This window comes from Nomascus leucogenys, chromosome 22a (assembly GCF_006542625.1).
Source record: "Nomascus leucogenys isolate Asia chromosome 22a, Asia_NLE_v1, whole genome shotgun sequence".
Classification (NCBI taxonomy): domain Eukaryota; kingdom Metazoa; phylum Chordata; class Mammalia; order Primates; family Hylobatidae; genus Nomascus; species Nomascus leucogenys.
The window spans coordinates 61513605-61527873 of record NC_044402.1 but is presented as its reverse complement, the minus strand read 5'-3'; the positions used below and the strand labels follow the sequence as shown (position 1 = coordinate 61527873).

At 38.4% G+C, this 14269-nt stretch overlaps 1 protein-coding gene across 5 annotated transcripts in view; it reads left to right on the top strand.

The window, feature by feature from the left end:
• Positions 1-14269, top strand: part of LRRC1 (leucine rich repeat containing 1) — a 128394-nt gene that overhangs the window by 38594 nt on the left and 75531 nt on the right. For all 5 annotated transcript variants that reach the window (XR_004027916.1, XR_004027917.1, XM_030803374.1 and 2 more), the window contains exon 2: positions 8520-8637. Coding sequence is in view for 3 of the 5 variants with exons in the window: in XM_030803374.1 (XP_030659234.1) it covers positions 8520-8637 (118 nt within the window). In the remaining 2 variants the exon portion in view is untranslated. The remainder of the gene's footprint in view (positions 1-8519; positions 8638-14269) is intronic.

Below are 14269 nucleotides of genomic sequence, written 5' to 3'. Positions count from 1 at the left end.
GAAACTAATTTGCTTCTCTGAAATTTGGTCATGCAAGGAAAGGAGTCAGCACTCTTTCCTTTGTTGCATAAAGAAAAGGGTACTTGTGTCTCTGAAACATGAACCTATTAAAAATTATATTTTAGAGCAGGAGAGGCTTTTTTTTCCCCCGTGATCTCTTTCATGTATTTGTCTTCTGGGCAAATAGATGGGCAGGGAAAAATATCTCTTCAGATTATAGAAGAAATGGTTAGTTTTATTTAGAGATTGAACCCTTTATCTTATTTCATATTTATTGTCTATCACCTGGCCTATTAGTACATTAATATAAACTATTTTGTGAATCAGTGTTTCAAATTCTTAAGCATTTGTGATTCTCTAGAATTCCATTCTGTGTCTGTGAAAATTGTTCAGCATTAGTAAAATTCTAATTCCCAGTTGAACAGTGTCATCCTGTTGAGTTTCTCCAGGACTGTCCTGCTGTTCTGTGATACCTCCCCCTTTGCCTTAAGAAACTAGACCTAGCTGAGCCTTTTTTCTTTGTATGCCCTTTTGCTGTATCATATTATAAACTTGTATCAAATTTTGTCTTCCGCTTTCCCTGTTTCTTTCAGCCTTCCCTTGCCCAAGGCTTTATCTGGATGTTTGTTATATCTCTGCACCCCGATCCTCTAGAAGTTGATTCATTCTTATCTGTCTAGATTTCTTGCATGTCTACTCTCTCTGTCTGGATTGGATTGGCAGCAACCCCACTTATGTGCTCTCACATGTAGGTTTCATTAGCATGCTCTTTTCTTCCGCTCGCAACTTGTCAATCAAGATGGAATCTGACAGCATTGGTAATTTTAGTAGTTATTTCTTTCCTAGCTTACCCTCCCGCCTCCACCTCCAGCATGACTTAGTTTTGGTTAACTGATTAGAATGTAGTTTCACACCGGTGGTTTTTGTTTACCAGGTAGTTATCTGAGGATTTCTACTGTGTGATCCTCCAGCATGGCTCTGTTTGGGAATTTTTCCTAAAGAATATTATTAACTGGTGTGCAGTATCAGGGAAGCCAGTAAAGTTGCTGGTCTTCAGTTTCCTTATCTGTTAACTAGAGATAAAAAAAACTCTACCTCACTTGGTTATAGGGATTCAGTTAAATAAAAGTATCTGTGCCTATAATACCAGCACTTTGGGAGGCCGAGGCAGGCAGATCATCAGGTCAGGAGATCGAGACCATCCTGGCTAAAATGGTGAAACCACATCTCTACTAACATACAAAAAATGGTGGCAGACACCTGTAGTCTCAGCTACTTGGGAGGCTGAGGCAGGAGAATGGTGTGAACCCAGGAGGCGGAGGTTGCAGTGAGCCGAGATCGTGCCACTGCACTCCAGCCTGGGCGACAGAGTGAGACTCCATCTCAAAAAATAATAATAATAAAAATAAATAAATAAATAAAAGTATCTGTGTATCCCTAGCCCAGTCTTCTCTTACTAATAGGAATTCCTTCTTCATTAATGTCTACCAATTCTGTGCATTTTTGACATATTTATTAAGATATAATTCACATACCATACAATTTACCCAAAGTGCGCAATTCTCTGGTTTTTAATGAAGTCAGAGTTGTGCAACCATTACTGCAATCAATTTTAGAATATTTTCATCACCCAAAAGAAACCCCATATCCATTAGCAGTCATTTTCCATTTCCTACACAACTGCTAATCTACTTTCTGTAATTTTATGCATTTTAACTTCATGCTTAATGTTATATTGTATGCTAACAGGATTTTCATTTTTCTTTTGGCACATGGAAGGTATTTTGAAATGCAATTCTATAATTTTTAGAGCTACAAAGAGCCCTTTATCATTTAATGCTTATTTTTTCACAAGAAAACAAGAGGACCAGAGAAGTTAAGTGATTCACCCAGAGATATTCCTATTCCACACCTCTACCAAACACACTGACTAAAAGTGTCTCATTCACGCTTATTTAACTAATACTTATTTATGAGTGTTTGCTAAAACCCTTTCAAACTCAAATTCTGGATGTGAGATATGATTGTTTGAATTCTCTGCTTTAACCAAACTAGTTCTTTCACTATTCTGTGAATATTTCTTGGCCTTTTCTTTTTGTCTATATCCTTTTCATATATAAAGAATCTTAGCCAAAGTTTATTCAGTGTATTATTTTCTCTTCTAATTTGCTTTAGAAAAGTCATTACTCTGTAATCAACCATAGAATTTTGTACATAATCTACCCAGTTTTCATGCGTGTTCTGTGGCATATCTGAGGTTTCTACCTCATTTAATCTACCAATTTTTTCCCACCCTCTCCCTCTTTTTAACGTGATTTTTGCCATTCCTTCCATCTATAAATGAAGACGATTTCTCTACTCCCTTAAATATGGGCTGACTTTGTGACTTGCTTTGACCAGTGGAATGTGGCAGAAAGGACAACATCAGGCAGATTTCAAGCTTAGGCCCCAAGAGTCCTTGCAGCTTCTGCCGTTGCCCTTTTTGAATGCTCTCTGGGAGCTTCATGTAAGAAAGCCATTCTAGCTTAAGGGAGGAGGACAGGCGTTGTGGAGCACAGAGGCACTCTAGCTGACAGCTGGCAGCTAGACATAGGAGTGAGGCCAGCGTGGATCTTCCAGCCCTTCTGATGCTAGCCAAATGTAGATGCATGAGTCCAGATGAGAGCAGCAGCGGAACTGTCTAACCAACTCACAGAAACGTGAGGAATAAAAATCCATGTAGTTTTGAGCCACCAAATTTGGGATGGTTTGTTATTCAGTGAAAGCTAACTTACATGTGTAGGTATCAGCATTGTGGCAACCTTGAGATGATTAAAGAGTGTAATCCACGTAAAGTGTTTAGCTTACTGCCAAACATAGAGTGTCCCTCAGTAGAGGTTAACTGCTGTATTATTATCATTATCATTGTTGTTTTGGTTACAATGGTCACTTCTCCCTCCTCCTCTAGATCTAATGCCATTGCTCTTTAATATTATTAACTTTGATGAATTAAATAATTGGATGTCCTTGGTGGTAATTGGTATTTTCCTTCCTGATTAGTAAGTAGTCTAAAACTTTAAAAAGTTTTTTTAATTGTGAAATAAAACACATGTATAGAAAAGAACTTAAAGCATAAATTTACAGCTTAGAGCAAATTATAAAGTGAACATCTGTCACTGCCATTCAGGTTCAGAAATTGAACATTACCGTGACTCCAAAAACTTGTATCAAATTATCTATTCTGCTTCCATTGAATGCTTTTCCTGATCATAATCCTCCCTCTTATATCTAGAGGTAGCCACTAACCTGATTTTATAGGAATCACTCTTTGTTTATCCTTTTGGATTTTATTGCCTCTGTATGCATCTGTAAACAAATTAGTTCAGGTGATTTATTCAACATGTAAGTGAAATAATATAGCATGCATTTTTGTGTGCCTGGCTTTATTCACTGAACATTATCTCTAAGATTCATCCATGTCATGACTAACGGTAAGCTTTCATTTTCATTGCTGTGTAGAATTTCATTGTAATAATGTATAATACCTCTATCAGATCCACTATTTATGGGTGTTTGGGTTTTTACAGTTTTGGGGTATTATAAATAATTCTTTCAAGCACATTTATATATATATATTCTGGAAAAATATATGTGAGAGTTTTTTTTTAAAGATCTATACCTAGTAGTATAATTTCTGGGTAACAAAGTCACAGTCACTTTTTGCAAGTCTCACAGAAAAGAACAATGCCAGATGACAAATGATGTATACTGTGCATCTTACCTTGAGATTGGAACCGTTGGTTTACCATACAACCACATATAGGTGGTTGACCAAAAAGGCAGTCTAGGTTGATGGGGACAGGAGTAGGGATGGTATGAGAGTTATGTAGGATGAAAAGGGGTCAAGATTTATGTGATAGGTTAGAATGTCTCTGGGAAGGAAATCTGTGAGTAAATTTGGTGTCATTATAGTTAGGAGTCCCATAGTTTTTCAGGAATTAATAGCATTCTTTACACTAGTTGTTCTCTATGTGAATCTGTAACAATGGTTTATGCTTTCTCTATATTACAGAGGAGAAGTTTGGGCAACTGGGGGACAATTGACTGATCCTTGGCCATATGATAATAAAAGGGGACACAGCTCTTCTAGGACTGAGATTTTCATTGTCCCTTTCTAAAAAGCAGAAGGGAGATACTAACACTCTACCAAAAAAGAAGGAAAAGAATCTTGTCAGAAATGGAGAATGGGAGAACATTTAGCCAAATTAAAGGCTGTATCTACTAAAAGCAATGGTGGCTCTAAGAAGATGGGTGTAGCATAACAACCCGAGGCAATTTGGGTTCCTTTGCATATAATTGTACAGAATGTGCTCTAAGTGGGTTAGTGAGCTGTAGTCAAACATGGTAGAGTTGAAGAATGGTGTCTGTGTGTTCTGTCACATGGTTGCACTGTGCTGAGGCGTCCTGCCAAGACAGCTACAGGAATTGTTTTTCATGGGCTCTGGCTGATCTCAAAGGCAAGGCAGAAGGGTTTATAGCTTAGTGAGTTATTTTTCCTGACTCTCTGAGGAAGTTGAATATTTGAGAATTTAATACAGTTTCCTTGGCATTGTGTTGATCTTTGGATACCATATTAAGATCACATCAGGATAATGAGGGAAGGATTAAGGAATTACTGGTTTCATTTGGGATCATGTCAGATGGGGTTGCTTTTACATCTGGCATGTACTTCCCAAGTTGAATAAAGTAGTATTTGTGACAGGCTGTAGTGGAGGATGCTGGTAACATGCAGAACCAAACCTTAAATTTGCATGCTGTTATGACTTCTATTGGATGTGAGGATTTGTAGGTTATCGTTTCCACAGATGTAAAGCGAACTTATTATTCACTGTACATCTAAGTACCTTATTGACCTGATTTCTTGTCTTATTTCTGAATGGTCCCAGAATGTATGGAAATGGTGATGGGTTTTGTAGTTTTGCTATTATGCCTTTCCTAGAAAACAAAGTGAGCTTTTCATGCTTGAGTAAACACATTGATGTATTATGAAACTGTCAGACTCTGAACAATTGGCATAAGCTCAATTATTCAAATATGTGACTCTATTGAATAGCTTTTGTGCTGGCTGATGCTTTAGTACAGCCAGTATAAAGACATTTCAATATCTTTCCTTAAGAAATTAAATCTCAACTGCATGAGTAAAGAAATGCAAAGGATTAGTCCTTTAGTTGAGCACTTTCCTCATTATCTTGTATAGCTAATTGGTAGCATTCATTTGCTGAGATTTATAGTTCATTTTATTTTTTTAAAAAATATGGTTTTTAAATTAAAATGTCATTCATGCATTATCTTTGTCACCTAACATAACTGCTTTTTTCTTCTTTGTTCTCTTCCTGTCAGTCCACATGCACACATGCTTTTTTAATGTAGTGTATCAGCAATTTTGTTTTCTTTTTTAGTTATATTTGCATGGTAAATCTTTTTCAAGTTCTGTGGTCTTTATAATATTTATTTTTATTGTTGCATAATATTGAATTATTTAATAATATGCAGTCATTTTTCTTATTTGAAATGTATGTTTTCTAGTTTTTTATTTTTACACATAATGGTGCAAAGATGTATTTGTGCATTATTTTCAGTTATGAGGACAGATACCCAGAAGTATTTCAGTGGACTTGAAAAGATTTTTTCTTTTACGTATTGCTCAATTGCTTTCCAAGAGGCAATTGTATGATTATATAAATATACAGTCTTTTCTACCAACAAAAAAAAGAAAGATGAAGTCTATTAAATGTTAGCATCCTACAAAATTAACATTTGGAGCATCCTGTAATCTTACTAGAGACTTCTTCATTTGTAAATTCAGTTTCTATTTTAAGCAGAGTAATGTATGCAAATAGTTTAAAAATCTAATAAGCTGTTTAATGTGACAATGAAAAACAGCAGCCTCTTGCCTCCTTCCCCACTTCAGTTTCTGGCTTTTGACTATTTCTGCGAATATTTGCCTCCATATTGCTAAGTGACTTACTTTTGCAACTTGATTTTTTTTCCTCTTTGAGTTATTTATGGATTTCTTTTTATGGAAGATGAGGCTTTAGTTCTTACAGTTTCTTTCCCATTCTCTCAATATTGACATAACATAAATTTTGGTTTTACCAATATAGATATTATAATGTTATGACTGTAAGTATTGTTCATAATCAAATTTTATATTATGATTATATATTCTTTCACTTTATATTTTCCCTGGAATTAGTAACCCTCTTTCCTTTTGCTTGCTTTGTTTTCTTTATGCCTATTTCTAATTTATCACCAAACATTCTGAAAGAGTTGTAAATCTCCTTTGATACTTCCAAGCATGTCAGATAATTCCTCGGGTGTGTTTTTATTATTTTTTCAAAACTTCCCTCTGGGAGCTCTCATATTGCTGCAGTGTAGATGGGTTGCTCTTGGGGCCTGATATTCAAGCAACATCTTGGAATTCCCTTCATGATTTTATCCTGGGAATTTCCTTTGCCTTTCTCTGTTTTGTTGATTTTCTGTTTCCTGGATCTCAGGTTGTTTTTCTTTTAAGTTTACTTACATATTTTGATGGAGTCCTGAGAAAGGTGCGAGGAAACTAAACTTTTTGAGACCATGCGTGACTGAAATGTTTTTATCCTGTAATCATACTTAATTGATGGTTTGGCTGGGTATGTAATTTTAGGTTGGGAATAATGATTTTTTTTTTGGAATTTTTGAAGGCATTGCTTTATTGCCCTCTTACTTTCAAGGTTGCTTTTGAGTCCAGTGCCATTCTGATACCCAATTCTTTGTTAAGACCTTTTTCCTTTATTTCCTGTGTCTGGAAACTTTTAGAATCTAATTTCTGGAGTTCTAACATCTTATAGTATGCCTTGGTATGTACTTTTTTTTTTTTCATTATTTTATTGGTCGCATGGTGCGCCCTCTCAAACCAGAAAAAGCATGTCCTGCAGTTCCCTGTATCTCTCTCTTTGAACTACGAATTACTTTGTAGTACCTTGTGAACTGGTCCATTAGTTTTCCTCTCTTTTTTTCTCCCACTTTCCCATCTTTTCGTCTTTTTATTCAACCTTCTGAGGACTCTACTAACGTTATTTTTCACCTCTTTTATGGGATTCTTTTATCACTGCTACAGTATTTTTCACTTTCTGAAAGCTTATTTCTAATTCTTCTAATTATGCTTTTTATGGTGTTGTGTTGCTTCATTTGTGATTTCTCTGAGGATATTAATTATTTTTTGGTTGGGGAATTATTTTTTCTGCTCCCTGCATCATGTTTGTTTCCTCTGGGGATGTGTGTGTGCGTGTGTATGTGTGTGCGCGCGCGCGTGCACCTTCTCTTTCTTGCATGTGGCAGTGGAGATCAGGTGAGGTGGGCCTGTTTGGAAGCTCCGTGTGTTGGTGAGGCTTATAACCTGAAGCTTCTCTATAGGAAGATGAGTGTCTGCAAGTCTGTGCTCATTCCCAGGAGCCGGGATGCAGGGAGAAGAGAGGGTGGGATCTTACTGACCAGGCTTTGTCTCAGTCCCCTGTTTTTAGCATGGTCGTGTTACCCCCTGCCCTCAGCTGTGCTTAGCTGTGGTAGGACTTACCTCTTCTGGAGAGGAAATTTCCAGGCTCCTGCCTGGCTCTGCAGGGTAGAGAAGAGAATATGGCAGTTTAACTGTTCTTTATATAAATTTTCAATCAGTTCTCCTTTCCTCAGAGGTACCTGGACCTAGTTTCTTATTGGCTACTCACCCCACAGGCTTAAATTTCAGCTTTGTTTCGATTTGTTTGTTAGTTACCATTCATCCCTGTTTTCTAGCTTAAAGGATTTTGTTGCATATCTAGTTCGCTTTTTGTACTCTTTCATTTTTTGTCTTCATGGGTTTATTTCACATTATATTTATGTTCATGTGTATATAAATTCCTTAATGTCATTTTAATACAGTTTTTAAAAAGTATGGGGAAAAAGCACATACTCAGTCTGCCATGGTTGATGGAAGTATCCAGTGCAGACTTTTTAGACTGGTCAAAAATATATTTTTTGCTTGCACACATTTGTGGGATATTTATTATACTTTCTTATATACAATAATTTCTTTAAAAAATGTCTTTTAAAAATATTTTAAAATTTAAATAATATTTTTAAAAGATTTTTACATGTCTATTTTTACATGTCTATTTAGCATTGCAGATTTAATGTCAATTTTCATAAGTCGTTATTTCTGTCTACTGGATAGCTTAAAGGAGTGACTGTTCTCATTAAGTTGCTCATTAACTTTTAAAAACCTTTTATTTTGAAATAATTGTAGATTGATAAGAAGTTCAAAAATAGTACTGAGAGGTTCCTTATACCCAGTTTTTCCCAATGGTAACATCTTTACAACTACAGTACTGCCATCAAAGTTAGGAAATTGATGTTGCTACAATCTTCATTAGTTTTTAAAAGACATTGTTTTACATTTCATAGTAGCCCAAAAGTTTATGATACAAACATATGTGAAATCTATGTTAAACTCTTTTGTCTTTCAGCAATTTTTCCAGCTAGTCAAATTACGAAAGCTTGGACTTAGTGATAATGAAATTCAGCGGCTCCCTCCCGAAATAGCAAACTTCATGCAGCTGGTGGAACTAGATGTGTCTCGAAATGGTAAGAAAGATTCCACTTGGGTTGCCTATTTGTCTCTTCAGATGCTGGGGGTGTTTTTAGTAAATATAACTATGAGTGAGAACATGCGGTGTTTGGTTTTTTGTCCTTGTGATAGTTTGCTGAGAATGGTGGTTTCCAGCTTCATCCATGTCCCAAATATAGCTAGATAAATATTACTGGAGGTGCTTTCCCTGATAGTTATGGGAAAACTATATGATTCTTGAGGTGAAATTAATGCCATTTTTGAATAGGTCAGTTAACTTATAGGCATTTTCCAAAAAAAATTTCATAACACAGTTTTAGGAGACAGCTTTCTCCAAATAAGTTCAATTTGATTCCTAGAGTTAGAGAGCGGGCTGGGCAATCATTTAACCTTGTCCACTTATTTTGCTGAACATGATATTGAGGATTGGTGGCATGGTTTTTGTCCAGTGCTTGGGTGCTGCTGTGGCCAGGGAAACCTGCCCTGGGGAAGGGTTGGTTTCTCTTGGCTGTGTCTCAGTTGCTTGGTATGCTCTCCCTGTAGTGAACAGACCTGCTTGCGTTCAGGCATCTTCTGTCTTAATTTGTTTCTAATTAGGCTGCTGGTGGTTTTGCCCACTTCAATTTGTGTGGTATATTTGTGAGTTTATTTTGATTTTCAGATCCCACTATTGATTCATTTTTATTGAACATTTGAATAGGGCGTCCTAATAGATACCCCAATGGGATATTCAAATGCCTTTCATTTTTAAATGGGTACCTTGGTTTAACCCTCAGTTTTATACCCCTTAGAGTGCTTCCCAAATGGGCTGATACTGCTTCTTGTTATAGCATATTTGATTTATTAAATTAAAGTAGCAACTCCCAGTGGTCCTATCTAGTGATGGAATTCAGTTCTTGTAAGGACCCTGGTATAATTTCCTCAGGGTAGTCTCGAACAAGGTGTGAATTATTTATTAAAAAGATAATTCCTTTATTTCTCTCCTATTACATACCTGATTTGTTTTGTGTTTTGCTTCTGTTTTCCTACAAAAATCTATAGGTTTCTTCTGAATGGATTATCTTTTGGTCTGTATATTTCAGTCTGATATTTTTGACAAAAACCCCAGGTCCCAGACGTATAATTCTTCTGTGGATCATTGTTATAATACAGCAATGGTAATCAGTACTTGGTTGGAAATATGGTGAAGAGAAAATGATTCCTCCTTTCCGCCAACTTCTCATAGGTTTTAGTTGTTTTCTATTACATTCCATAAATTAGAAACTGTCTTCTGGCTTAGCCATGTGATCATGACATACTTTTATTTTGCATGGAAATTATTTCTTACTTTGAAGGTACTAGAAAAAGTAAAACAAAACTTTTTTTTGGGAGGGTGTCTTGTTCTAGAGTGGCTTATTTGGTTGCAGGGAAGCCAGATCTACTTAAGTAAAGTGGATTTGATTGTAAGGAAGGCGGGGTGGAATTAACATACACCAAAAGCAGTGGCACCAAGCTTGCATTTGACACTATCTTGGGGGTTTCATGGCCTCTCTTTTCCAGTGTGTCCACTTCTGTTTGTGGGTTCTCTGTTCTTTGCTCCTCACTGAACTGCTCTGTTGGAACTGGCTTTTGGTGGCCTCTTTTTGTGACTTGTCTTTACGTACAGTTTGGCTTTTGCCCCTGCTGCAGCATTTGTTTGCCAGTGAAGGATTTCTCAGTGAAGAGTGGTTGACCCAACTTATCTTTTTATGCCAATCATAAGACATAGGGTAGAGGTCAGGTTACCAGCCACCCTAAAGGTTGGCTGCCCTGGGAGGTGGATGGCCACCAGTACAAAGCATGGCCCTGCCGCTCAGCACAGAAGTTGTTGATGAGCAGCTTCGCTTACACTGGAGTATGGGATGGGGTGGGCATCTGGGGTCTGACCAGGACAGAATTGCCTCAGAAACTAGCCTGTATAATACTTTCCCAAGGTATATGTGATTGACATGATTCTCTTGTCTTAGCAGTTATCTAAGTTATAAAGAATGACTAGCTATTAACTCTGCAAGGAAGCAGTGACTTTGTAAAATGGTCACGGAAGTCACAAAATCTGAAGAAATACATAGCAATTTTGAAATGGGGATTAGAAATAAACAGAAATACTTAAGAAAGATGAAAAGTTTTGGCTCTATTTGGGAGGAAGGAAACCATACAGTTCAAAAGTTCCCAGTCCTGTAATTAACTCTAATGGGATGCTCCGTGGGAAGTCAGCACTAGTCAGCTGCAGTTTTACCAGTTCCCACATCAGCTCTTTTCAAACATTTGTAGCTAGAAAGAAGGGCTGCATGCATCTTCCCGTGTGTCCGCTTTTACCTTCCAGCATGTTGATAAAAGAAACTAGGCTTTCACTTAAGACAGTATCAGGACACAAAAATGTTACTGCCCCTTGGGACACCTACCCTGCTTCCCTCCCCAACCCCCTCAGTTTCAACCTTTCCTTCTGCAAGTGTTGGAGTTTTGTGAGGGATCCTGCAGAACATTCACCTTCTTATCCAGCTCTCTCAGAAATGCCGAGAGGGAGTTAAGCATTCCCTTCCCTTCGTGGCAGGGCCTGGCTCTGGCTCAGTAGCATTATGTGTGTGGTGGATGTGGGGGTAGAGGGGAAGACAGCATGGAGGGTTCGGGGCTTTCCTGGAGGTTATTAAAAGAAAGTATGAACCTGGGCTGGGTGCGGTGGCTCACGCCTGTAATCCCAGCACTTTGGGAGGCCAAGGTGGGGGCATCACAAGGTCAGGAGTTCGAGACCAGCTTGACCAACATGGTGAAACCCCGACTCTACTAAAAATACAAAAATTAACCAGGCTTGGTGGCATGCGCCTGTAATCCCAGCTACTCAGGAGGCTGGAGCAGGAGAATCGCTTGAACCCGGGAGGTGGAGGTTGCAGTGAGGCAAGATGGCGCTATTGCACTCCAGCCTAGGCGACAGAGCAAGACTCCGTCTCAAACAAACAAAAGAAAGAATGAATCTGTGCAGATGACAGAACAGAAGAACAAGGTCACTATTTACTGTAACCAACAGGTATAGGGGTCTTAGGCCATTTCTTGGTCAAGCAGATCTCAGTATGCTTCCTCTCATTTTTTGGACAGATAAAATTATGTTAATCTGAATACCCTAGGCAACCGAGTAGGCAAATAAAAGTCACAAATCCTGCAGTTGGAGAGGCAATGTGAGAACCTGACTTTGTACAGGTGCAGGCATTTGTGAGAGTTTTCGGCTGGTGCCTGGAGGCCTGTGTGGGCCTTTGGTCTTCTGTTGCCCCAGCTGGCAGTGCCCACTTTCTGATCAGAGGTTGTTCCTTTGGGTCCCTGCCCAGCGTCAGTGGTTTGTAGCAGTGTTATAACCAGGGCTGGCCAGTCATTATAGGACCTTCCTTAGTTCTTGATTTTGCATTGCTTTGACCATGGAGGAGAAAGTCCATTGGGTTAATGCTGATCATACTTGAATGTGCAAGGAATTACCTGAGACTTTTGTTAAAATGAAGATTCTGATGCAGTAGGTCCAGAGTGGGTCTGGAGATTCTGCATTGCTAAGAAGCTCCCAGGGGATGCCAACCCTGCTGGTCCCCAGCCACACCAAGGAGAAGGATCTTAGACATCACCACCTGCAGGCTTGCTGCTAACTTTCCTTCAGCAGCTTGCTGTGGTTAGGAGCCCACATTCACTCCCCTCAGGCACCCCTGCACCTTCCCATGTGGAAGGTAGGAGATCTTCCAGCCATTCCTGGTTAAAGAGTAAGATGCTAGAGCTGTCTTTAGCTCAAGTTTGCTTTGATTCTAAAAGCAAAACTAGACCTTTCCGGATGTTTCCTTGCTCAAGTGAAGAGAAAGCCAGGTTTTGCATTTCTCTTTAAAGACACTTGTAAACGAAGAGAGAAGTTTTTACAGCCTCACTTTCTGGGCCAAGAACTGCCAAGATCTTCAAACACTGACTTTTGTGGCTTTGTTTTCTGACATTTCAGGCGCAGAGTCATGGGAATTTTGTGCTGTGTTGGAAAAGAGAAGCATGAGTTTAGGGAAAAAGAGGGCAGTGCTTATGGATTATCTAAGCTGCAAGGACTTTTTTTTTTTTTTTTTTCCTGAGGGACAAGTAGAGAGCCTTGGGATGAGCACAGTGCATATGGTCTCTTCCCCAGAGTGACTAGATGTGCTCAGCAGAGAGGACCCTGGCTCGGAGCCCTGGCTCTGCTGTCAGCACGCGGTCGACTTTGGGCAGGCCCCTTCCGATGCCGCTGGGCCTTGTTTTGTGGAGTGGGACAAGACCCTGCTCCCCGTATGAGCCCAGTGAGAGTCGAGGAAAGTGACACACTTCTCATGTCTTAACTTGGTGGATTTTTTTTTTAACAGGCAAATGTCTACAATATATATGAGAAAAAAAACTAGGTGTTTCCCCTGAACATAGATTAAAGGATGATTGGAGTATATGAACTAGATATCTGAATTTGCTGGTAACATTTTATCTACAAAAAGTATACAGACTTAGAATTAAGTTCTGCAGCAGTTTTCTGTGGTGAAATGCATATTCTTCAATGCTTGGACCTTGTATCTGCTTTCGCTGCTCACTGATTATTAGCTGCTTGAGGAAAATGACCTCTGATTGTGTGAGAAGTGGTATTATCGCATAGTAGGATCTTGCTATTCAAGAATCTAGGGCAGACTTTCTTAATGCTTCATGATTCCTGCCTCAAGGGTTAGTAATTTGAATTTTATAGTCTATGCTGTAATTTGACTTACATCACAGTACTATATCATTATCCATTTAGTTCAGTTTTCCCCAAAGTGTAAGGTGTATACTATCAGCACTGCTAGAGATGATTTTAACTGGTACTGCAAAACAGCAATTTTAAATTTTGAGTCATGGTGAGAAAGTTATCCTTTTATTTTCAATTTTATTCCTTTTGGATTGCATCTGTAAAATTTGATAACATTATATTGTATTTGTTACATTTATCTTTTGTATCTAGTGGTGATAATAGCTTTGAATTCATGTTAGTGATTTAAAACAATTTTCTTCCTTTAAAAATCTCATCCAAATTTTAAAAGTCAGTTTAAAAGAATGAGGCAAATGATAAAGAATGCAGGGGCTACACCAGGATGGCAAAAATTGTGAAGGTGAAATAGAGATGGCTGAAGTTAAGGAAACACTTGTCAGTATTAGCATAATGTGCCAAAGAGGTCATGAATCTATTTCTCTTATGGGGCAAATAGAACTGCAGATAGAAAAAAACATGTCCAGAGACTGCATAGCTTCACTAATTATTTCGTCAACTCGAGTTAACAAGAACTTAAAGGTAAGATAGTTTTAGTACAATCATCACTAGCATCAGGACAGCAGTGCAGACTCAGTGGACTGCCTACCAGTAGGGCCATTGTCTCATCTAAAGCCTCTTCTAGAGGCTGGACTTTGAGTGCGTGATTGGGTTAGTTGTCCTCTGTCCAACCACGAGATGCTGATCAATGTTTGGTCTATAGCTATGGATTTGTTTCATAAAATCTAAAACCAATCTGGAAGCCTGCTGAAATGATAGCATCAAATCGTGGTGCTTCTGTTTATGCCCTGAAAAGAGCTCGTGCTGGCAAGTGGTAACTCTAGCGTGCCTACAAGTCCTCCTACTTAGTTATGAACAGTTAA